General features: G+C 40.8%; 1 protein-coding gene and 1 pseudogene across 2 annotated transcripts in view; both read left to right on the forward strand.

Moving 5' to 3' along the window:
• The window catches only part of SAMHD1 (SAM and HD domain containing deoxynucleoside triphosphate triphosphohydrolase 1), a 41,478-nt gene that overhangs the window by 16,120 nt on the left and 2,607 nt on the right, over positions 1 to 22,751 (forward strand). Inside the window, exons 7-15 of the mRNA XM_081150145.1 lie at positions 3,543 to 3,698; positions 4,646 to 4,746; positions 4,918 to 5,026; positions 5,856 to 5,947; positions 7,517 to 7,632; positions 10,437 to 10,573; positions 11,799 to 11,894; positions 17,082 to 17,186; positions 18,275 to 18,412. Coding sequence (XP_081006271.1) covers positions 3,543 to 3,698; positions 4,646 to 4,746; positions 4,918 to 5,026; positions 5,856 to 5,947; positions 7,517 to 7,632; positions 10,437 to 10,573; positions 11,799 to 11,894; positions 17,082 to 17,186; positions 18,275 to 18,412 — 1,050 coding nt within the window. The remainder of the gene's footprint in view (positions 1 to 3,542; positions 3,699 to 4,645; positions 4,747 to 4,917; positions 5,027 to 5,855; positions 5,948 to 7,516; positions 7,633 to 10,436; positions 10,574 to 11,798; positions 11,895 to 17,081; positions 17,187 to 18,274; positions 18,413 to 22,751) is intronic.
• Positions 12,053 to 14,180, forward strand: LOC308562795 (heat shock cognate 71 kDa protein pseudogene; annotated as a pseudogene). The gene is made up of 2 exons: positions 12,053 to 12,592; positions 12,800 to 14,180. The product of its transcript is annotated as a heat shock cognate 71 kDa protein pseudogene (transcript).

Raw genomic sequence — 22,751 nt, forward strand, 5'->3', positions numbered from 1 at the left:
TTTTAGTTGATTCTCATAGTCTGTAAGGAAGAAATGATTACCTCCATTTTTACAAGTGTAAAGAAACTTGAAACTTACAGAGGTGTACTGATACACCAAAAATCACAAAGCTGTTAACTGGTAGAGCCAGCAGTAGAAAATCAGGTTTCCTAGATGCTAATTTAATGCTCTTTCTATTCCATCATACTCTTGTAAAATAAAAAAATAAAAGGCCAACTCTGGTTTTGACTCATTTTGTATGACCACATAGTAACTGATTGTCGCCAACTTTAGTCAAATATATATATATATATTGAGAGAGAGAGAAAGAGACCAAGACCAATTTGTTGTTCCACCTATTTATACATTCATTGGTTGATTCTTGTATATACCCTGGTCAGGGATCAAACCCACAACCTTGGAATATTGGGATGACGCTCTAACTAACTGAGCTACCTAGCCAGGGCTCGTCAGATATATTAAATGAACCATTTTATAATTAGGGATTTGTGGGCAGCTAACCCATATTTTTGGGATCAGTTTTTGAAAAGTAAACTTGGTTTTGAGAAGTAAAGTTAGATTGGCTCCCATTTTTGGCCACACTGTACTTAGGATCCTGGAGTAGAAAAGGTTATTAATATGTACTGAATATTTCTTATGTGTCAACCACCAACCACTATTTTCTCTCTTTCCCTTTTTTTAAAAGGTATAACAATGAGTTGTACAGATCTTAAGTGTACGGTTCAGTGAATTTTGACAAATGTATGCATCCATGTAAGCACTACTCAAGTGAGGATAAGAACATTTCCATCTTCCTGGAAAATTCCCTTGTGCCCCCTTTCAGTCATTTTCTACGCCTCCCCCCACCATCACCTGATTTTTATAAACGTAGATTCGTTTTGCCAGTTTGGGGATTTGATAAAAGTAGAATTATATAGTAGGTACTTTCTGTGTGTCTTGCTTTATACACTCAGTGATTTTGAAATATGTTCATGTTGCCCTAACCAGTTTGGCCCTCGTACTGAAGGGTCTTGGGTTCGAAGCTACCAGACCTGGCTGGGTAGTTCATTTGGCTGGAGCGTCATCCTGATACAAGGTTTGGGTTCAATCTCTGGTCAGGGCACGTATAGGAAGCTACCAACGAATGCATGAATAAATGGAGCAACAAGTCGATGTTTTTCTCTTTCCCTTCCTCTCTCTAAAATCAATAAATAAAATTTTAGAAAGAGAGAGAGAGAAAGAGAGAAAGGGAGGGAAGGAACTTCCAGTGCAGTTTTACCTTTTTACCCTCCACCGGCAATGATGTGAGTTCCTGTTATTTCACAGCCTCACCGACACTGGTTTTTTTAGATTAGCATTTCTAATGAGTATGAAATGGTATCTTGTGGTTCAATTTCAACTTGTATTCTCTGATACATGTTGAGTATCATTTCCTGTACTTTGTACTTGTCACTGATACATCTTTTTTTTCTTTTTTTTAATTTATTGATTTCAGAGAGAGGAAGGGAGAGGGAGAGAGAGAGAAAGAAACATCAATGATAAGAGAGTCGTCATTAATCAGCTGCCTCCTGCACGCCCCCGACTGGGGATCGAGCCCGCAACCCGAGCATGTGCCCTGACCGGGAATCTAACCGCAATCTTCTGGATCCTAGGTCGATGCTCAGCCACTGAGCCACACCAGCCGGGCTGATATATCTTATTTTGTGAAGAGTTGTTTCAATGTTGTACCCATTTAAAATAATTAGTTACCTTTTTTATTGATTTGAGGAATTCTTTATAAGATATATAATGAATTTTTTTCTCTCCAGTCTCTGACTTGCCAAATCAGTTTTTTAATGGTACCTTGTGACAAATTAAAAATTTTGATGAAGTGCTCACATTCTTCAGTCCAGTAAGATGGATAGTGTCTCTCCAGTTTTGCTGCCTTGGGGCCTGTCCCAGGCTAAAAGCCATAGAAAAGCTGGAATATTGCCCAATGGCTTTCTCTTCCAAGCGTTGACTCCCTCTAACATCTGCCTGCCTTTGGCCACTGTCCAGTGTCTTCAGAGAGCTGTCCTCAGAGAGCTGTCCAAAGTTTATAGTTGTTTTCTATAGCAAGGATGATCTAAATAGGATCTATGTAGCCATTCCCAAGTCTTTTTCTTTAAATATTTTGCCTTTCACATTTAAGTTCTTAACTCATGTGGAATTTATTTTTGTGCATGTGTATGGTAATAATCTAATTTCTATTTTTCACTGTGAATAATTGTTTATTGAATAGTTTGTGTTTCCCCACTAATCTATAATACCAGCCCCAACATTTAGTAAATTCATATATGATGAATCTTTCTGGATACTGTTCCATACTTTCTTAATTATTATTACTTTACAGTAAGTCTTTTTTTTAAATATATATATCTTTAAAATATATATATCTTTATTGATAATTCCCACCCAGACCTTGATATCAGATCTCTAAAACAAATATCTCAGAGGGACTGAGTTAAGAGGTGGAAAAAAATATAAATGCATATATAAATTAAAATACATATATAAATATTTTGTGATATGTATGCAGTATTTTATATAGAAGCCTAAAACAGTTATTTGTGTGTGTGTATTGTCAAAGAAATATTTTTAAAAATATATATCTTTATTGATTTCAGAGAGAGGAAGGGAAAGGGAGAGAGAAATAGAAACATCAACGATCAGAGAGAGTCGTTGATCAGCTGCCTACTGCATGCCCCCAACTGGGAATCCAGCCCGCAACCTGGGCATGTGCCCTGACCGGGAATGGAACCGCGATCTCCTAGATCCTAGGTTGATGCTCAACTGCTGAGCCACGCCCGGCCGGGAGGCTTTTTTTTAGTCCTCACTCAAGGGTATTTTTTCCCATTGATTTTTAGAGAGGGAGGGAGGGAGGGAGGGAGGGAGGGAGGGAGGGAGGGAGGGAGGGAGGGAGGGGAGAGAGAAATGTTGTTATGAAAAAGACACACTGATTGGTTGCCTCCCTCGCACGCCCAGACCAAGGCCAGGGATTCAGCCTGCAACTGAGGTTCACGCCCTTGGCCAGAATCAAACCTGGGACCCTTCAGTCTGTGGACCAACACTCTAACCACTGAGACAAACCAGCTAGGGTGACAAATTTTTAGGTTTTTAAAAAATATCTCTAAGCCTTGACTGGCGTGGCTCAGCGGTTATATGGTTGGCCTGAGCACTGAAGGGTTGTGGGTTTGATTCCCGGTCAAGGGCTTGTATCTGGGTTGCAGGTTCAATCCCCGGCTCTGGTTAGGTGCATGCGGGTGGCAACCAATCGATGTGACTCTCTCTCATCAATGTTTCTCTTTCTCTCTCGCTCTCTCCCCCCTCCCTCCCTCCCTCCCTTCCACTCTCTCTAAAAATCAACGGAAAATTCAGGTGAGGATTAACAACAACAACAAAAATCTGCAAGACTATAGTTAGAAACCAGATAATTAACTCAGTAGAATCTTATCTCTGATTTATTTGGAATCAAGAGTAATCTGGATAATCTGGGGTCCCTATGGACTAGAGTCTATAACAGACCATATGTTGTGTTTTCCTAGCATGAACAGGGCTCCGTTGACATGTTTGAGTACCTCATTAATTCTAACGATCTCAGACCCGTCATGGAGCGCTATGGCCTCATCCCTGAAGAAGATATTTGCTTTATCAAGGAACAAATTACAGGACCACGTGAATCACCAGTCAAAGGATCATCAGTAAGTTTGTGTACAACTTAATTTGACGTGACTCATGCTTTTCATCTAGTCGTTTCTTGATTCCTTCTGAGCTATTGGAAGAGGAACACTTGGCTATTTTAGAGGGACTGAGTTAAGAGGTGGAAAAAACATAAATACATATAAATTAAAATACATATATGTAAGTATTTTATAATGAATATGTATGCAGTATTTTATATAGAGGCCTAAAGTAACTTTGTTTGGAAAATTTATCAGTGTATTTTTTTTAATCCATTAAAACTAACATATTTCAAATATTTAGATATATGAAGACCTAGAAAATAGTTGAATGGAAACCTGTTTTGTTTCTGTTTTGATCTTTTTATTTAAATAGTTGAAAAATAATTTTCCTCTGAGGTTTTTAAGTTTCCATATATATATATGTACACACACACGCACATATATACACACACACACACACAATCTACTTGTGAAATAAAGAGGTGAATTTTGTAGCAAATATTCTATTTGCAAAAAAATGGAGCTCCAAAAAGTCTTTGAGTGGTGCATATCATTTAGGGTAGATGTGTAGCTACTTTGAAAGTTAGTATTATTTTCAGGTATGAATTTAAGCATGAGCATGTAAGGAACATTCTTATTAGTTCATAATTAGATCTTATATATTTAAAAACTTTTAAACCAAGGAAACAGAACTTGTTGGTAATGGGAAGTGTAATAGAGTTAGGATCCTTTCAGTGGCACTAAATACTAAAAAGGTTTAGTATTAACCGGATATCATATACCTTAGCATTTCTTTTCCCTTTTCTGCTAATTTAGGAATTAAATGGAAAGAACCTTCTAAATTTTCTCACATTCTCATTCAAGTATCTGTTTATAATTTTCATATTAATACAGTTGCTTTGCTTTGCTTGTAAATAGATTTGGTTCTTATCCTAAAACTTTTAATGGATTTTTGTGTCTTCTAGTGGCCATATATAGGCCGTCCTAAAGAGAAAAGCTTCCTTTATGAGATAGTGGCCAATAAAAGAAATGGCATTGATGTGGACAAATGGGATTATTTTGCCAGGTATGCACTGAACACTTCAGAAAAGTTGGTTAAAATCTTTGTATACTTTAAATATATACAATTTTTATTTAAGCAAACAAATACAATAAAAATGCTTGTATAAATTTAGTATTAATATTTAAGGTACAGCAACCTTGTTGAAAATTTTTCTCTACTTTGGAATCTTTCTAGGGACTGCCATCATCTTGGAATTCAAAATAGTTTTGATTATAAGCGCTTTCTTAAGTTTGCCCGTGTCTGTGAAGTAGATAATAGTCTGCATATTTGTACTAGAGATCAGGTAAGCTATGTCAGAGGAACAACAAGGAAGGTATAGTTTCTAGTTTGAAATCTAGAAATAGCCGTTCAGTAATTTGGAAAAATCAGTACCTGGCAAATTGTCAGTCTCTTTACTTCATGCTGAGCATTTATAAATATCTTAAGGCTCTCACTTGTACTGTGGTGTTAAGTAATAATAAAATTACAATAGACATTGATTGAGTGTTGTGCTAGGCAATGTTTTAAGTTGTTAGATGTATTAACTCAATCCTTACAACCCTATGAAATAGATACTATTATTATCCCACTTAATAGATGAGTAAGTGGAAGCACAGAAAAGACATACAATTAATAAATGGCAGAACTAGAATTTTAACCCAGAAAATTTGGCTCAAGTCTCATCCTTAATCACTATGTTAGTGTTTCATATAAAATACTTAAATCATTAGGTCCCTGCTAGATTAGAGTTGTATGACTTAAGAGTAGTGCAATATTGTATTATAAAAGTCTTTCTTTTGAGAATGAAGAATATAAGAATAATTATACCTCATTTCTATAGTTATTGGGAAAATTTAAAAATATATATAAGATACCTAAAACAGAACCTGCCACAGAATTAAAATACACAATATATTTTGGTTTACTAAGAATGAAAGTTGTTGCAAACCAATGAATAGTTTTACTCATCCACATTGCTATTTTTTAGTGGGTTCAGGGATTGTAATGCAGTCGTCCCTGGGCATAGCCTTCGTGTCTGCCACCATCCCTTTTTCTTGTATTATATACTTCTCTACTAACAGGGATAACATAATCAGATACTACATTAACATTTACTTCATGTTTTCCTACAGGAGATTGGGAATCTATATGACATGTTCCATATACGCAACTCTTTACACCGTAGAGCTTATCAACACAAAGTTGGCAACATCATTGATTATATGTAAGAAATTCAATTGTTATTTCTCTATAAAAAATTATGCTTTGCTCTAGAGTATCACACATGGATCAAGTTGAGATTTCTAGATAAATTTGAATGAATTTTAAGTGAATAAAAAAACAGTTCCCTTAAAACTAGCATAAACTTAACTTGGAGGAAGAGTTGGAGAATGGATAAAGGGGATAGATGAAGGGCAGAAAAGCTGGCTTAGGCTAAACATGAAGAATTAGTGCTGGAATGGCGTAGGACCTCTGCACAGGCCATCGCTTATGTACCAGATATCAGTCGTCAAGGTGAGAGATGGGACGTGGATAATTGACATTCTGAAATTAATAACAAACATTAATTTTAAGAATTAAGATTAATGTCTGTCCTTACCCTGTCAATTATTTATCAAAATTGGTAGCAAATAGTAAAACCAACAGGAATTTCACCTCTTCTCCCTGATCCATCGCAGAAAAGTAAAGCCTAGTTTCTAGGGACCAGAAGACCCCATGAGGAGTTATCAAAAGTTGGCTGTGTGCCCAGCTGGGGGTGGCTCAGCAGTTGAGCATCGACCTAGGATCCAAGAAATTGCAGTTTGATTCCCAGTCAGGGCACATCCCCAGGTGTGGGCTCAATCCCCAGTCGGGGGCATGCAGGAGACAGCCGATCAATGACTCTCTCATCATTGATGTTTCTCTCTCTCTCTGTCTCTCTCTCTCTCTCCCTCCCCCTCCCCTCTCTCTCTCTGAAATCAATAAAGATATATTTAAAAAAAAGAAAAAGTTGGGTGTGATTCCAGTTAACACCATGTCTAAAATGCTTTTAAATTGATTTATTATAAGCCTTTCATGTTCATGTTTGTGTTGAGAAAATTTTCTTTTCCTATTTTTCCCCCATCTTTTGTCATGAGCAGACTAGTCAGAATACATTATCCTACTTGTATGGTTGTTGCTTTGGTGTAGATTTTTGTTGTTTTTGTTAGTTTTCTTTAAATACATTAAAAAAATTTTTTTTTATTATTATCGATTTGAGAGAGAGAGAGAGAGAGAAACATCAACATGAGATACATTGATTGGTTGCCTCCCATGCCCCAACTGGGGATCGAACCTGTAACCTGGGTATGTGCCCTGACCCAGGAATCAAGCCCGTGACCCTTTGGTGCATGGGACAACGCTCCAACCAACTGAGCCACATAGGCCAGGAGTTAGTTTGTATTTAATTTAGAGAGTCAAAGAGATCGAGGTTCAAAGCCTGGTACTGCTTCTTCCTAACTTGGTAAAATAAAAATTTACGTAAGTTCTGCATCTGTAAAATTAAGGCTCATTACACTTATCTATGTTACTGTTAGAAAGATTAAATAAGACAGTGGATCTAAAGCCCAGCCATAATGCCTGGAACACAGTAAACACATTAGCCCACAAATCACAATGCACTTATTTAGTATGATTGAATAACAGCTGTCTTTAGAACATCATGTCTCAAGATTTCATTTCCCTAAAGTAGAAAGATTTTCTTAACTTTGAGCAAGGCCTAAAGTACATATTTAAATTTTCTCATAAGCATACATTTTTATTAAATGATCTTTAGGATTACAGATGCTTTCCTTGAAGCAGACCCCTACATAGAGATTACAGGTTCTGAAGGAAAAAAATGTCGCATTTCTACAGCAATTGATGACATGGAAGCCTTCACTAAGCTAACAGGTAAGAACTAGAAGGTAACATAGATAGTCCATCTCAGATAAAGTATAAGCTGTCCCTGGATTGCAAATGGGTTATTTTTCAAACATTCCAATAGATTTAGCTTCTCAAGTGATTTTATACTTTTGGATTTGTGTTTTATCTCTGCTTTGTACTAACAAGATAACCTTGATAAAGTTATTTAACTTCTCTGAACCATACTTTTCTCATCTATAAAATAGGAGTAATAATACCTAACATATACTTTTGTTGTGATGCTTAAATGATGCATAGCATGTTGTATGGTACCTGGCACATAAGTACTTAGTATTTATAATTATTTAATTTATAATATAGCTGGACTGATATCAGACTAATACCAAAAAACAAATTCACCCTTTTAACATTATTTTTGTTGCAAAACACAGTATGCCAGGGACATTTCTGCACACTTAACAGAAACAAAATCTGAAGCTTAGGGTGGGAAGGAAGAGAGGTGAAGGTGTCACAGCTGGTTCTTCAATGTGGTAAAGTGTAGACTGAAAAATAAAGATTAATAAAGCAAAAGAAGCAGATCAAAAAGTATATGTCAACCAGAGCTCTGAGTTGCACATCATGAAACCGACTCTGTTTAAAAATAAAATGAGATAGCAGTCATACAGCTTATAGAATCAGTGGGATGGCTTGGAGGCTCTGAAAATGAGCAGAAACAACAGAAGCTGAGCAGCCTAAGACACACAGCCACAGCCAGGATCTTAGCTGTGCATTAGCTCTGCATTAGCTTCCTGCCTGGGGTGCTACTGCTGCTCCATCACTGCTCGATCCTGTCTGCAGCACACTGCCAGAGTGAAACCTAAACCAGTTTCTCTCAAACTGTCTTTGAAGAACTAACATTCATTTCCAACCCCTTGCAGATTAATACTTTTGTAAAAATAATATAAAAACAAATTACTAGGAAAACGGAATGGCCCAGGGTGAGGCGGGGGGCGGGGGGGGGGCATACAAAATATAAGCCAGGCGGCCCCAGGCCAGGCACAGGCAGTAGCTGACTTTGTACCTTCCGGGAGGCACTAGAGCCAGTGCACCTGGTGGTCAGCTTCAGACCATGCCAGATTACAACCCTACCACCTCCACAAGTAACACACTTAAGAGATGGACTCGGCAAGCACCAAAGCCCCACTGAAACAATTCCTGCTCCTGCACAGCAGCTCTTCCGCTGTACTCCAGCTGGTCCACACAGCCAACTAGTCTGGGGGTCAGTCCCTCCCAGAGACACCAACAGCAGTCAAGGCTCACCTAACTACAACAGGACAGAGCTACAGAGCAATCTGTAGATGGCTGCTACTTATGTTGGCCTTGAAGGTGCCCAGGAGAGGCCAAGCTGTGAACCAAGGCAGGCTGCTGCTAGTGTCAGATCTGGGGACCCTAATTAAAAGGTATGGGAGCACGCTGAGGCCAGCTGCCACTTGTTTGAAAGTTTTTAGGTGAGAGTGAAGCCTGAGCTAGGACAGGCCATTCATATGGAAAAGTGACTGCGAACAGCTTGAGTGAGGCTTCAAATTTGATGGGTTGGGGTCTGGTCTCAGGGAGTTACCAGGGCAGGGGAACAATGTGAGCCAGGTTGACGGAGACTCAGGTGTGGTGACTGCTTATTGACACTGTTTCGGGAAAGTCTCCGCAAAGGAACAAAGACCTCTGCCAGCACTTCTGTCTGAGAGAAAGCTGCCCCCTCAGTTCTTGCCCTGATGCCAGACAATTTAGTTCCTCCCCATATATCTCTAGTTCCATTCAAGCTGCTACCCCAACACTGGAGCTCAGAGGGAGTGAATCAAGTAAGTCCCTTCCCTGGCCCTTTAAGTGGATCTGCCTGGGACGCCAGCAGCCTCCATGTCACTCAACCACAATCCCCTCCCCTCTGGTTTTTGCAGCCTGAAGTTATAGGGACTTCACTTCCCAGCACTGGAACCCTGGGCTGAGGGGTCTGGTGTGGGGCTGGGATTCCGTGCTCCTCACAGGACCTCCACAGCTGAGATATCCCTCCTGATTAAAAACATGCCACACGTGGATGTCAGAAGAGCCCGTTCCACACCTCTGCCTCTCCAACCAGTCCCAGTGTGGCTGCTGCTTTAGTCCTCTAGTTGTAGGACTTCCATTCAGCCAGATTTCAGATGGTTCTGAATGATGGTGGTTCTGTGGTTTAGTTGTAGCTTTGATGTGGTTGTGGGAGGATGCGAGTGCCACATTTACCTACACCGCCCTCTCGACCAGAATCCCAGTTATTTTGTTTTGAAATAAAAAGAGGAAAAAGAAACTACCTTCTACTATCATCATGGAATAGAACTTTAAAAAACATTTTATTAAAGATATTTACATCACTTAGCTTTAACAGTTATCAACACATACAATTTTGCTTCATCCCTTGACTCCTGTCAAACACTGGGACATTTTGAAGCAGATCTCAGACATAATTTTGTAATTCTTTAAGTATCATTCTTTTTAAACAAAACAAAACATAGCAATAAATTAACATACCCCTATGTACCCATAATCCAGCCTCAAATCATCAACTTCAGTGCAGTCTTGTTTCACGTCCACCCTTTCCCGCTCACTAGATTACCTTGAAGCAAATCTAAGACACTGACTGGAATGTTTTTACAAAGGTTTTTCACTTCAGGCTTTAAAAAAATTTTTTTCACATTGTTATAATCATAGTGTACTTACAGTTATAAACTGCTTGAAATCACTTCAGAGATGCAGCAAGGTGTGAGTCTTTATAAATCTTGTGTGTTTTTCATTTTAATGTAACTGAAATTTCATCAAATTGGCAGATAACATTTTTCTGGAGATTTTACACTCTACTGATCGCAGATTGGATGCCGCACGAGAGATTTTAAAAAAAATTGAATGCCGTAATCTATACAAGTACGTGGGTCAGACTCAGCCAGACAAAGAGAGAATTAAAAAGGTAAGTTGATCCTGGCTGGCGTGGCTCAGCAGATGAGCATCGACCTATGATCCAGGAGATCTCAGGTCAATTCCAGGGTTGTGCCCGGGTTGTGGCTCCATCCCCAGTAGGGGGCGTGCAGGAGGTAGCCAATCAATGACGTCTCTCTCATCATTGATGTTTCTCTCTCTCCCCCTTTCCCTTCCTCTCTCTGAAAGTCATTACATTTTTTAAAATTTTTTATTTTATTTTTTTTAAAAAATATATCTTTATTGATTTCAGAGAAAGGCAAGGAGAGGGAGAGAGAGAGATAGAAACATCAATGATGAGAGAGTCATTGATCAAGCCCTCAACCCAGGCATGTGCCCCAACCGGGAACCAAATCCCGATCACCTGGATCCCAGGTCGATGCTCAACCGCTGAGCCACGCCCTGCTGGGCAATACATTTTTTTTTAAAAGGTAAGCTGAGTTGTCAAGCATCTTCCCGTTAGTAAAAGGTCATATTCTCATTTGATCATATTTACATCAATACAGTGTTCTTAGGTCTATTCTACAGATAAAGAAACTGAGGCTTGGGAAGAGATTAAGTAACTTGGCCTGTGGAAGCACAGGTAGTGAGTGAGTCAGGATTCAAAGCCAAGTCTAATTTGCGCTCTCATCCTAGAAGTGAAAGGGACCCTCAAAATAGGTGTCTGCATGAGCTTCATTGAAACTTCAAGGACCTGCTACTACTTAACTTCTTTCACAGTTTATCAGTTTTTCCCAGATGGTGCATTCCTATCTTTTTTAGTTTATCTATTTTCCTCTCCTACTTGTTGAAGATTTAATCTTCACCAGAAAGCAAGTAACACAAGCCATACTGATAACCACACCCTGCTTTTAATACTTCCTTGGTTCCTCTTGTTTTACTAATAGGTTAATGCCACATTTTTAAAAATAGGAAAATCCTGTTATGAAAATTGCTCTATTATGATTTGATTAAAGAATGGTATAAGCACATTTCCCATGTTTCCTGCATGATCCAAATTAGTAGATAATTAGTAGATAAGGGGTCCTTGCATAGCACTATTTTGTAATACATTTTCTGTTTAGTTAGAGATGGGAAAATTAAGAAGGAAAGAAGAGAGCCATGCTGTCCAATTCACTAGTCACTGGTAACATGGAGCTGAAGTGCCATTTTCAGATGGCACAAACACTTAATTGTGAAGAGCTGTAATTCTAACCTGGGAGTCTTGTCTTTTCTAGGAAGACTGTGGAAAGTTTTCAGAAGAGATTGCCGATGCCAAACCTGATATACCACCTCTGCAAGTTGAACTGAAGGCTGAAGATTTCATAGTGGATGTAAGTAGTTCACCTGATAATATACTAACTAAAGAACTTTTTAAAAGAATAAAGTCCCCCTCCCCCCATTGAACGCAGGGGCAGCTGTTCCAATCAGGTCTTTCTTTGCAAGCTGTGTGTACACTCAGGCAACCATGTCTAAGTGATCTGCAGTTGGTATTGATCTTGGCACCATGTACTCTTCTGTGGGTGTCTTCCAGCATGGAATATTGGAAATAATTGCCGATGATCACCCCAAGTTATGTCACTTTTACTGATACCAAACAATTGATCAGTGATGCTACACAGAATCAAGTTGCAATGAATCCTACCAACACGGGTTTTGATGCCAAGTGCTTGATTGGATGATGATTTGATGGTGCTGTTGTCTAATCTGATATGAATCATTGGCCCTCCATGATGGAGAATGATGCTGGCAGGCCCAAGGTCCAAGTAGAATACAAGGGAGAGCCAAAAAGTTTCTATCCAGAAGAGATGTCATTTATGGTTTTGACAAAAATGAAGGAAATCACAGAAGCCTACCTTGGGAAGACTGTTACCAATGCTTTTGTCATAGTACCTGCTTACTTCAGTGACTCTCAGAGTCAGGCTACCAACGATGCTGGAACTATTGCTGGTCTCAGTGTACTTAGAATCATCAATGAGCCAACTGCTGATGCTATTGCTTACAGCTTAGACAGGTTGGAGTTGAAAGAAATGTGCTGATCTTTTTTTTAAAAAAAACATATCTTTATTGATTTCAGAGAGAGGAAAGGAGGGGGAGAGAGAGAGATAGAAACATCAATGATGAGAGAGTCATTGATTGGCTGCCTAGCCCGCAACCCGGGCATGTGCCCTTACCGGGAATCGAACTCCGATCTCCTGGATCCTAAGTTGATGCTCAACCGCTGAGCCGTGCCTGGCCGGGCTGTGCTGATCTTTAAATTGGGAGGTGGCACTTTCGATGTGTCAGTTCTCACAATTGAATATGGAATCTTTGAGGTCAAATCTACAGCTGGGGCACCCACTTAAGTGGAAAAGACTTTTACAACTGAATGGTCAGCCACTTCATTGCAGAATTCAAGAGCGAGCACAAGAAGCACATCAGTGAAAACAAGGGGGCTGTCCGTCGCCTTTATACTGCTTATGAAAGTGCTAAGCACCCAGGCCAGTATTGAGATTGATTCGCTCTATGAAGGAATCAGCTTCTATATCTCTATCACACATGCCCAATTTGAAGACTTGAATGCTGACCTTTTCTGTGGCACCCTGGATCCTGTAGAGAAAGCCCTTTGGGATGCCAATCTTGACAGTCCCAGATCCATGATATTGTCCTGGTGGGTGGTTCTGCCCATATCCCCAAGATTCAGAAACTCCTGCAGGACTTCTTCAGTGGAACAGAGTTGAATAAGAACATCAACCTTGACGAGGCTGTTGCTTATGGTGCAGCTGTCCAGGCAGCCATCCTCTCTGGAGACAAATCTGAAAATGTTCAAGATTTGCTGCTGTTGGATGTCATTCCTCTTTCCCTTGGCATTGAGGCTACTGGTGGAGTCATGACTGTCTTCATCAAGCACAATACCACCATTCCTACCCGCAGACACAGACCTTCACTACCTACTCTGACAACCAGCCTGGCGTGCTCGTTCAGGTTTATGAAGGTGAGCGTGCCATGACCAAGGATAACAACCTGCCTGGCAAGTTTGAACTTCCAGGCATACCTGTTCCTCAGATTGAAGTCACTTTTGATACTAATGTCATTGGCGTCGGTGACTCTGCTGTGGATAAGAGCACAGGAAAAGAGGACAGGGTCACCATCACCAACAACAAGGGTCATCTGAGCAAGGAGGACATTGAGCACATGATCCAGGAAGCTGAAGTACAGAGCTGGAGGTGAGAAGCAGCAGGAGACCATGTCTTCCAAGAATTCACTTGAATCCTATCCATTCAACATGAAAGCAACTGTTGAAGATGAAAAATTTCAAGACAAGATCAATGGTGAGGACAAACAAGATTCTTGACAAGTGCAATGAAATAATCAACTGGATGGTAAGAATCAAACTGTAGAAATGGAAGAATTTGAACATCAGCAGAAAGAGTTGGAAAAGGTCTACAACCCCATCATTACCAAGCTGTACCAGAGTGCAGGAGGCCCACCAGAAGGAACGCCCGGGGCTTCCCTGTGGTGGGGCCCCTCCATCTGGAGATGCCTCCTCAGAGCCCACCATTGAAAAGGTTGATCAAGCCAACCTTGAGTATAGGTTTAGCATTGTTCCACACGAAATATGGAAGGACCCACATTTGTAGCAAATTCCATGACAGTTTTAAAAGTTGAGGTGCTGTATAGTAGATAACAGGGTGTTCTTGATACTTGAATATGGACTACATGCACAGGGAAAGGGAACAGTGCCCTTTATAAGCACTGCATTGTAAAGGGGAAACGGGATGTCTTAAATAAAACTAAAATAGGCACCATAAAAAAGAAGAGGAAAGCCTCCCCCCATTATAAAGCAGTACATGTTCATTATAGAAAATTTGGAAAATACAGAAAGATAGAAGGAAAGAGGAGAATCACCTGTGATCCCAGAGAGAGAACCAACATTAACCAGTTTTTAAGTTTTCTTTGACATGTTGTCAACATTTTGTTTGTTTTCTGTGTTTTTTTTTATTCTTATCCGAGGATATTTTTTCCACTGCTTTTCAGAGAGAGAGGGAGGGAGGGAGGGGGAGAGAGAGGGAGAGGGAGGTAGAAACATCAGTGTGAGAGAGAGAGATCAATTGGTTGCCTCCTGCACGCAGCCTGGGGGCCATAGCCTGCAACCGAGGTTCGTGCCCTTGGCCAGAATCATATCCCGGACCCTTCAGTCTGCAGGCCAATGCTCTAACCACTGAGAAAACCAGCTAGGGCTGTTGTCAGTATTTTTCATGTAATTGTGGTCAGGTGATTAGTAGAATATTGTATATGTTGATTTTTGAATGTTTTCTTGATCATGAAAATAACACATGCCAGTTAATTTTAAAAACTGCACACACAAAGGAAAAAGCTAAGATTCTTTGACTCCTATTTTCATAGAGGCTGTAGTGTCTTCTTGCATCCTAATGAGAATGCCAAATGGCTCATTCATATTTTCTTCTGTTTCTTATAGGAAATTCTCTTCAGAGTTCTACTCCTTTGAAATCTCGGGACTCTGTTCCCTATGTATTTTTTTATAAGGCTCTCATTTGTTATTTTCTTGTTGATGCATCTTTGAGTGAAGGGTGATCTCTCCATAACCATCCTTTACCAAGGGATATGATGAGTGAATTGCACTTGGACCCACTCTCTATTCACTTGGCTGCATGTTGAAGTGCCTCAGATTTGCAGATCAGGCTGCAGTTTCCTGTTTCATTAGATGAGGTTCCACTAGAATAAAGAGATCTCACATCCTGACTTCCTGAGATTCTGAAAGACTTCACTCTCCAGAATGTTTTCCTGACTCTTGTGTATCTACCCTTGCCTCCTACACACACCTCAGCTGGGGATCGAACCCACAACCTAGGTATGTGCCCTGACCAGGAGTCAAACTGACGACCTTTCAGTGCATAGGATGACGCTCAACCAACTGAGCCACACCAGCCAGGGCTAGCCTCAGCCTCTTGACTGAATAGCTCTTTGCCTTGGTTGCAGCCTGGGTGTATCCTGAGAACCTGGTTTCCCTGCAGCTAGTACAGGAAAAGCACATTCCTCAGGGTCAGGAGACCTTGTTCATCAGTCCTCGTGTTCTCTAGTACCTACCACGTCAAGACCCTATGCAAGATCCGTGTTCCTCTGAGACGGACATCCTCAAACCATCTGCTGCCCTCTTGTTGAAGATTTTGCCATGGTTTAGAGCAGGGGTGGGTAACATCCGGCCTATGAACCGTATACGGCCCTTGAGATCATTTGGTCTGGCCCTGCCAAGGCAGCCGCAGTTGGGACTAGAAAGTCAATAAATCCAGGAGCTTTTTTCATAGCTAATTTTTTTAATCCTCACTTGAGGATATTTTTTCCATTGATTTTTTAAAGAGAGTGGAGGGGAGGGAAGAGGGAGAGAGAAAGAAAAAAAACATCAATGTGACAGAGACACATCGATTGGTTGCCTCCCACCTGCGCCCCAACCAGGGCCAGGGATCAAGCCTGCAACTGAGGTACATGCCCTTGGCCAGAATCGAACCTGGGACTCTTTGGTCTATGGGCTGACATTCTAACCACTGAGCAGAAATGGCTAGGGCCAGACTTTCATCTTAAGAAAATAACAGGCACCACGATCCTGTTGTCTCCCCTTACTTTATTTCTCCTAGGTACCTTACTTCTCTCTCTTGTGTCTTCTTTATTATTTTTATTTTTTAAATTTTTTAAAAAGGCAATCTTGCTGTGGCTGCTTCTATATATTCTTAGGTATAGGACTTCTGTTCAGCTAGACTTCAGGCGGTTCTCAATGGTAGCGGTTCTGTAGTTTAGTTGTAATTTTGAAGTTGTGGGAGGAGGAGAGTACAGTGTTTACCTACTCTGCCATCTTGACTGGAAGCCTAACTTCTAAAGAGTTGTCTCTCTTTCATTTTTTATTTACTTGCAAACCTTTTTTTCTTTTCCATCATTATACTAGAATTACTCTCACAAGATCACCCAGCAGATGTTACTAAACCCAGCAGATAGTTTCAGTCCTCTACCCTGGAGCTGTTTTTTCTGCCTCGCACTCTTGTCTTTCCTACCTAGGCCTGGTTAATTCCTGTTCGCTTAGTTATTCACTAGTTATTCCCCAGTTACAACTTTCATGACACCATTTGCTTTTCCTTGGTAGCTCTTATAACAATTGAAGTTATATAATTACTTGGATAATTATTTGTTGAACCTCAGTCTAGGCCACATGGTCTGCAGGGCGTGGGACTGTGATCATATCAACTTTCTTTATTGTATCTCTATTACCTACCACAGTGTCTTCATATAATAGGTATTGACTTTATACCCTACTTATGTTAAAAGCACAAATACCCCACCCCCACCCAGATTTCAAGACCAGATCCCTATGGGTCATGTGCTATTTTTATTCCTCTATGAGCCAGTTTACCAGTGCTCTTCTAAACCTTCAGAGAGCTCTGTTACATTTCTTGTGATGTCCCTACAACCCTGAATCAGTTCTCATTGTTATTAAATATGTAAGTGACCATTTATTTCTTGCTTTTATTTAGGTTATCAACATGGATTATGGAATGGAAGACAAGAATCCTATTGATAATGTTCGCTTCTATTGTAAGGCTGACCTCAACAAAGCCATCAGGATTAGTAAAGAACAGGTAACTACTTAGGTTAAAAAACACACACTGTAGTGGCATTTGGCAAATCTTTATAGTAAATTTGCATTTTATATGCAGGCTAGGTCCTAAAGTCAATTTGTACAGTAAAAAAAAAAATAGAATAAGCTTATCTTTAAAATTAAAGGTGTACCTGATTTTACGTAAACTAGACCATCTTAACAGCCAGGTTTTGTTTTGTTTTGTTTTGTTTTGTTTTCTGTTTTTAATCCTCACCAAGGATATTTTTTCCATTGCTTTTTAGAGAGAGTAGAAGGGAAGGAGGAAAGGGGGAAGAAAGAGAGAAACATCGATGTAAGAGAGACACATTGATTGGTTGTCTCCTACATGTGGCAGGGATCAAATGTGCAACCCAATTATGTGCCTTTGGGAATCAAACCCGAGAGCCTTCATTGTGCAGGCTGATGCTCTAACCACTGAGCCATGCAGGCTAGGGCTTAACAGCCAGTTTTTCCTGTTTCCTGAACCTAGGTAAAAGCACTGTTTTTAGTTTAAAGGCTAGGTTATAAATCTGCTGGTCAGGGAGTGTAGTATGATTGAAGTCATGCAGGTTAAATGTGCTTATTTGCCTATCTTGTATGAGAGTCTGTAGTCTAGATACAATTACAGTGGTGCCTCAGTTCTCGAACATCTCTATTGACGAACATTTCAGTTTACAAACGCTGTAAACCCGGAAGGAAGTGCTTCGGTTTTCGAACACGCCTCGGAAGTCCAACATGCCGCACGGCTTCCGCTGAGGGCAGGATCCTGAGGCCCAGCTGGTGGCTGTGGATCCCTCGGTTTTCGAACGTTTCAGACCTCGAACAGTCTTCCGGAATGGATCACATTAAAAAACCGAGGCACCACTGTATATAATACAAACCTTTAGTTTTTTCATAAATTGACAGATAATTGTAGGGCATTTTTTTAATATGACAACTATCATTAGTTCTTTTCTTTGGATTATAATTAGGATAATGTAGCAAAGCAATGTGGTTCTTTTACTATAACATCAAGAATGGAGGTTAGGAACAGCTGATCTCTCTTCAAGGTGAATTTAAGGTGACTGAAATCTTTTCTTCTTTGAAAAGGCTTCACAGCTTTTGCCAAAGAAATTTGAAGAACAGCTAATTCGAGTATATTGTAAGAAGACGGATGTTCAGAGTATGTATGCTGCACAACAACATTTTGTTAATTGGTGCAAAATCAGAAATTTCACCAAGCCGCAGGTAGGTGGCTTATTAATCATTACTTTGCACAATTTTTCATATTTAAGTAAAGACCAAAAGAGATCCTATGTCCCTCTGAAAAGTTCTCATTTAAATTATAGTAATTTGGTTATGGTTTTGAAAAAAAAGATTTTCCACTTTAAGCTTTTCTTTTAAAATGTCTGAATCTATGTCAACCAGGGTTTTCTTCCTACACCAGTTATGAGTACTCTGTTTATCATTATTATCTTTTTTAAAAAATATATCTTTATTGATTTCAGAGAGAGGAGGGGAGAGGGAGAGAGAGAGATAGAAACATCAATGATGAGAGTCATCATTGATTGGCTGCCTCCTGCATGGCCCCCACTGGGGATCGAGTCTGCAACCCGGGCATGTGCCCTGACCAGGAATTGAACCTCGATTTCCTGGATCCTAGGTCGATGCTCAACCGCTGTGCCACACCCAGCCGGGCTATCATTATTATCTTAATAATAAATGTTTAAAATGGTGAGTGTGTTATTAGTACTTTGTAATGTTCTCACCAATTGTTTCATCCAGTCCTTTTAGTGACCCTGGGAGTGAGTCATAGTGTCCTCATCTTTCAGAGAAGGTTACAAACACAGTAGTTAACTTGCTTAAGTCCACATACAACTGATAATAAGTTTTCTAAATTCTTATTTGAAACTCAGTGGTCCCAAACTAGTAAACAATTTAAATTCTCTAGAATAAGAGAGTGGAGAGGGAGTGGAACCAAGCCATGGTTGCCAATCCTGTAGAGAATGTTGTTAAAATGATTCATTGAGCCCGGCCGGGCATGGCTCAGCGGTTGAGCATCGACCTAGGATCCAGGCGATCAGGGTTCGATTCCCGGTCAGGGCACATGCCCGGGTTGTGGGCTCGATCAATGACTCTCTCATCATTGATGTTTCTCTCTCTCTCCCTCTCCTTTCCTCTCTCTGAAATCAATAAAGATATATTAAAAAAATAAAAATTTTTAAAAAAAAATTTTTTTAAATAAATAAAAAATTATTCATTGATATACACACAGTAGGCTGCTGGCACAGAGAAAGTGACCAATATATATTTGTTGACTGAATGAATATAATTAGCAGGCAGGTGGGAAACAGAATTCTACTTCATAGTCTAGGACTCCCTCTCACAACACCATAGCTGCCACACACACACACACACACATACACACTCTCTTGCCCCATATGTTGGATGCTAAAGGAAACAAAAATGAAAGGTCAGGCATGGGAGAGGAGCTCAGTATATCAGTTCTTTATAAAGTGCCAGATGGAGTCATCCGGGGAGTCTGTCAGGATTCAGAGTTGGGAGAGTAGACAAAAAAGCCTTCTGAAGGAGGGAGGATTCTACTCAATGCAGAAGGCCAATTGTGTTTGGGCAAGTAGCAGAGAAAGGTGGACATATTTGGCAATGAGAGCATCACAGAGACATGAAAGTGGACAAGCTGAGTATGTCTTGGAGGGCCATGAGGAGACCTGCTGACAGGAGCAGGGGAGTTGTGAGAAGTTAAGTGGAAAGAGTGGACTAGGTTATGGAGCACCTTGGACAATCAGCTCAGAAAGAAGATTTTTTTCTCATGTACAGCAGGGAGGGAATCATAGAGAGTATTCAAGGCTTACCATGATGCTGTAATTATTATTTACTTCTGTGTTGGTCGTCTCCAACTAGAGTGAGACCCATGGGAATAGAAAGAATGTCTTCTGTCTTCGGTACTGTAGCACCTAAGGAAACTAAATCACTGATTAAGGAAGAAAACTCGAACGCCAGATGGACTGGAATTTGGAGAGACCCGAGCGGAGAGGCGAGAGGCTATAATGTTCAGCCATTGTGGCAATAACTACCTTAAATTTAGATACGTTCACTCATTGGATGAGTACTTTTGCCAGGTCCTGTGTTAGGTACCAGGGATGGAACAGAACCTAAGTCCTGTGTTAGGTACCAGGGATGGAACAGAACCTAAGGCAGACATAGTTCCCACAGATCTCACTCTAGTTACGGATGACAGACATACAGATCACAATTATAGCAGCTGATAAGTGCTTTGGGGGGTTGGGGGGAGGGCAGCATGGACAGAGTCTTAGAGGAGCGTGAAGGAGGAGCATTTAAGCCAGCTTTGGTTGGTTGGGAGAGGCTTGTGTGAAGAAGGATTTAGGCTCTGACCAGCATGGCTCGGCTGGTTGGAGCATCGTCCGTGCACCAAAAGGTGGTGGGTTCTATTCCTGGTCAGGGCTCGTACGGGAGGCAACTGATTGATGTTCCTCTCTCACATCAACGTTTCTCTCTCTCTCTCTGCCTCTTTCTAAATAAATAAAATTAAAATAAAAATAAAGAAGGATTTAGAAGCTGAGGCCTGAAGGAGGGATGAGAAGGAGTTCAGCTGATTAAAGGGGGTGGGGGGGAACCAGACGATGAGAGAGAACATTGTGCATTTAGAAGAGGGTCTAGAGCATTGTGCATAGGCCTTTAAGCCATGAGCAATGGGAGCCATTGACATGTTTTAAGCAAGAGAATGACATATTAAGGTTTGCATTTAAAGAGTTCACTGGAGTTGAAATTAGAATGGTTAGAAATAAGGACGTTTGGTAGAAATAGAGATGGATTTGAAGACAAATAATGTTGACTTTGAGATAGATGGATCTTCCAAATATGAGTATCGGCAATTGAACGGCTGCTTTTTTTTTTTTTTTTAATCCTCACTTGAGGATATTTTTTCCATTGCTTTTCAGAGAGAGTGGAAGAGGTAGAGAGAGAGAAACATCGATGTGAGAGAGACACATCAATTGGTTGCCTCCTACACACACCGTAACTGGGCCAGGGATTGAGCCTGCAACCCAGGTACGTGCCCTTGGCCAGAATCAAACCCAGGATCCTTCGGGATGCTGGCTGAGGCTCTGACCACTGAGCCAAACCAGCTAGGGCTGAATGGCTGCTTTTTATAGCTGTATCAAGTCAGATCCAGTGTAATTCAAAAGAAGAAATTTATTTATTTAAATATATCTTTATTGATCTCAGAGACAGGAAGGGAGAGGGAGAGAGAGATAGAAACATCAGTGATGATAGAGTCATTGATCGGCGGTCTCCTGCACACCCCCTGCTGGGGATCGAGCCCGTAACCTGGGCATGTGCCCTGACTGGGAATCGAACCTCAATCTCCTGGATCCTAGGTTGATGCTCAACCACTGAGCCACGCCTGGCTGGGCCAAAAGAAGAAATTTAATATGGGGCCAAGATACAAAATTTCTGGCAGAGCTAAACAAGCAAATGGAACGGTTGAGACAACAGTAGGAAGCTGCTACCATCTAGGGTAGAAGGTGGGAGTCCAGGTGCTGGTGTAACCTTCTGAAACTAGGCCACAGAAGAGTCACAGTTACTGCTGCCTGTGCCAAGGGGCTAGGGAGAGAAATGCCCAGGCTGCCCTGCCCTCCTCTTTTCCAGCCTCCCACCGGTGCCTCCCACTGGCCAAACCTAACTGGAAGTCAGTAGGTCCGGATCTGGGAAATGGAGCAGCTCCTGTTGTACAGACTAGAGCAGAGGAAAGGTGATGAGTGTATCTGAGAGTGAACAGGCAAATGAGCACAGTACTCTACCACAAACACCGTGTTTCTAGTGCAACAAAGGCTCTCAAAGGTCCTGTGTCCTCATATAACCTAAAAGAATCTATTCACAAATTGAAGATCACTTTAGGATAGAGTCAGTTGTTAAAACACCTTGCTTCTTACACTGTTTGTCATAGTGTCACTTCACTTTGAGGCCATCCTCATTTTGGGTGGAGTCTGTGCCGATGGGCCAATGTTATAGCTTTGCAGAGAAAAATTCTAGTTCTGTAGGTACATACCTGACCTTCCTATTTTTTGCCGTCCTGTAGAGCAGGGCCATGGATTGCAGAAGGAACTAGGCAAAGCCCCTGACTAGGTAGCTCAGTTAGAGCGTTTTCCACGATATGCCAAGGTTGCAGGTTAGATTCCCAGGCAGGGCACATCCAAGAAGTGGCCAATGAATGCATAAATAAGTGGAACAACGAATTGATGTTTCTCTCTCTCTCTCTTTTCTGCTCTCTCTAAAATCAATAAATAAAATTTAAAAAGAGGAGACTAGGCAAGGGAGGAGCAGGGGTCCAGTGAAGTCCCCCTTTCTCCTGGAAAAACAGGGCAGTCTGCATTCTGTGAAGGTGTGCGAAGGGGAGGGTCATAGCACTGGGCAGTGTGCTGCTTCTGGCCATCTTTGAAAAGAATAGGTCTGGTGGCTTTTGCTATGCAAGTCTCTTACCTGCTTAGGACCTTGGTGTTTCTGATTTGACCCAAACACAGGGCGTATGTATAATTTGAGGTTTCCC

The sequence above is a fragment of the Miniopterus schreibersii genome (genome assembly GCF_964146895.1).
Source record: "Miniopterus schreibersii genome assembly, chromosome: 10".
Lineage (NCBI taxonomy): Eukaryota > Metazoa > Chordata > Mammalia > Chiroptera > Miniopteridae > Miniopterus > Miniopterus schreibersii.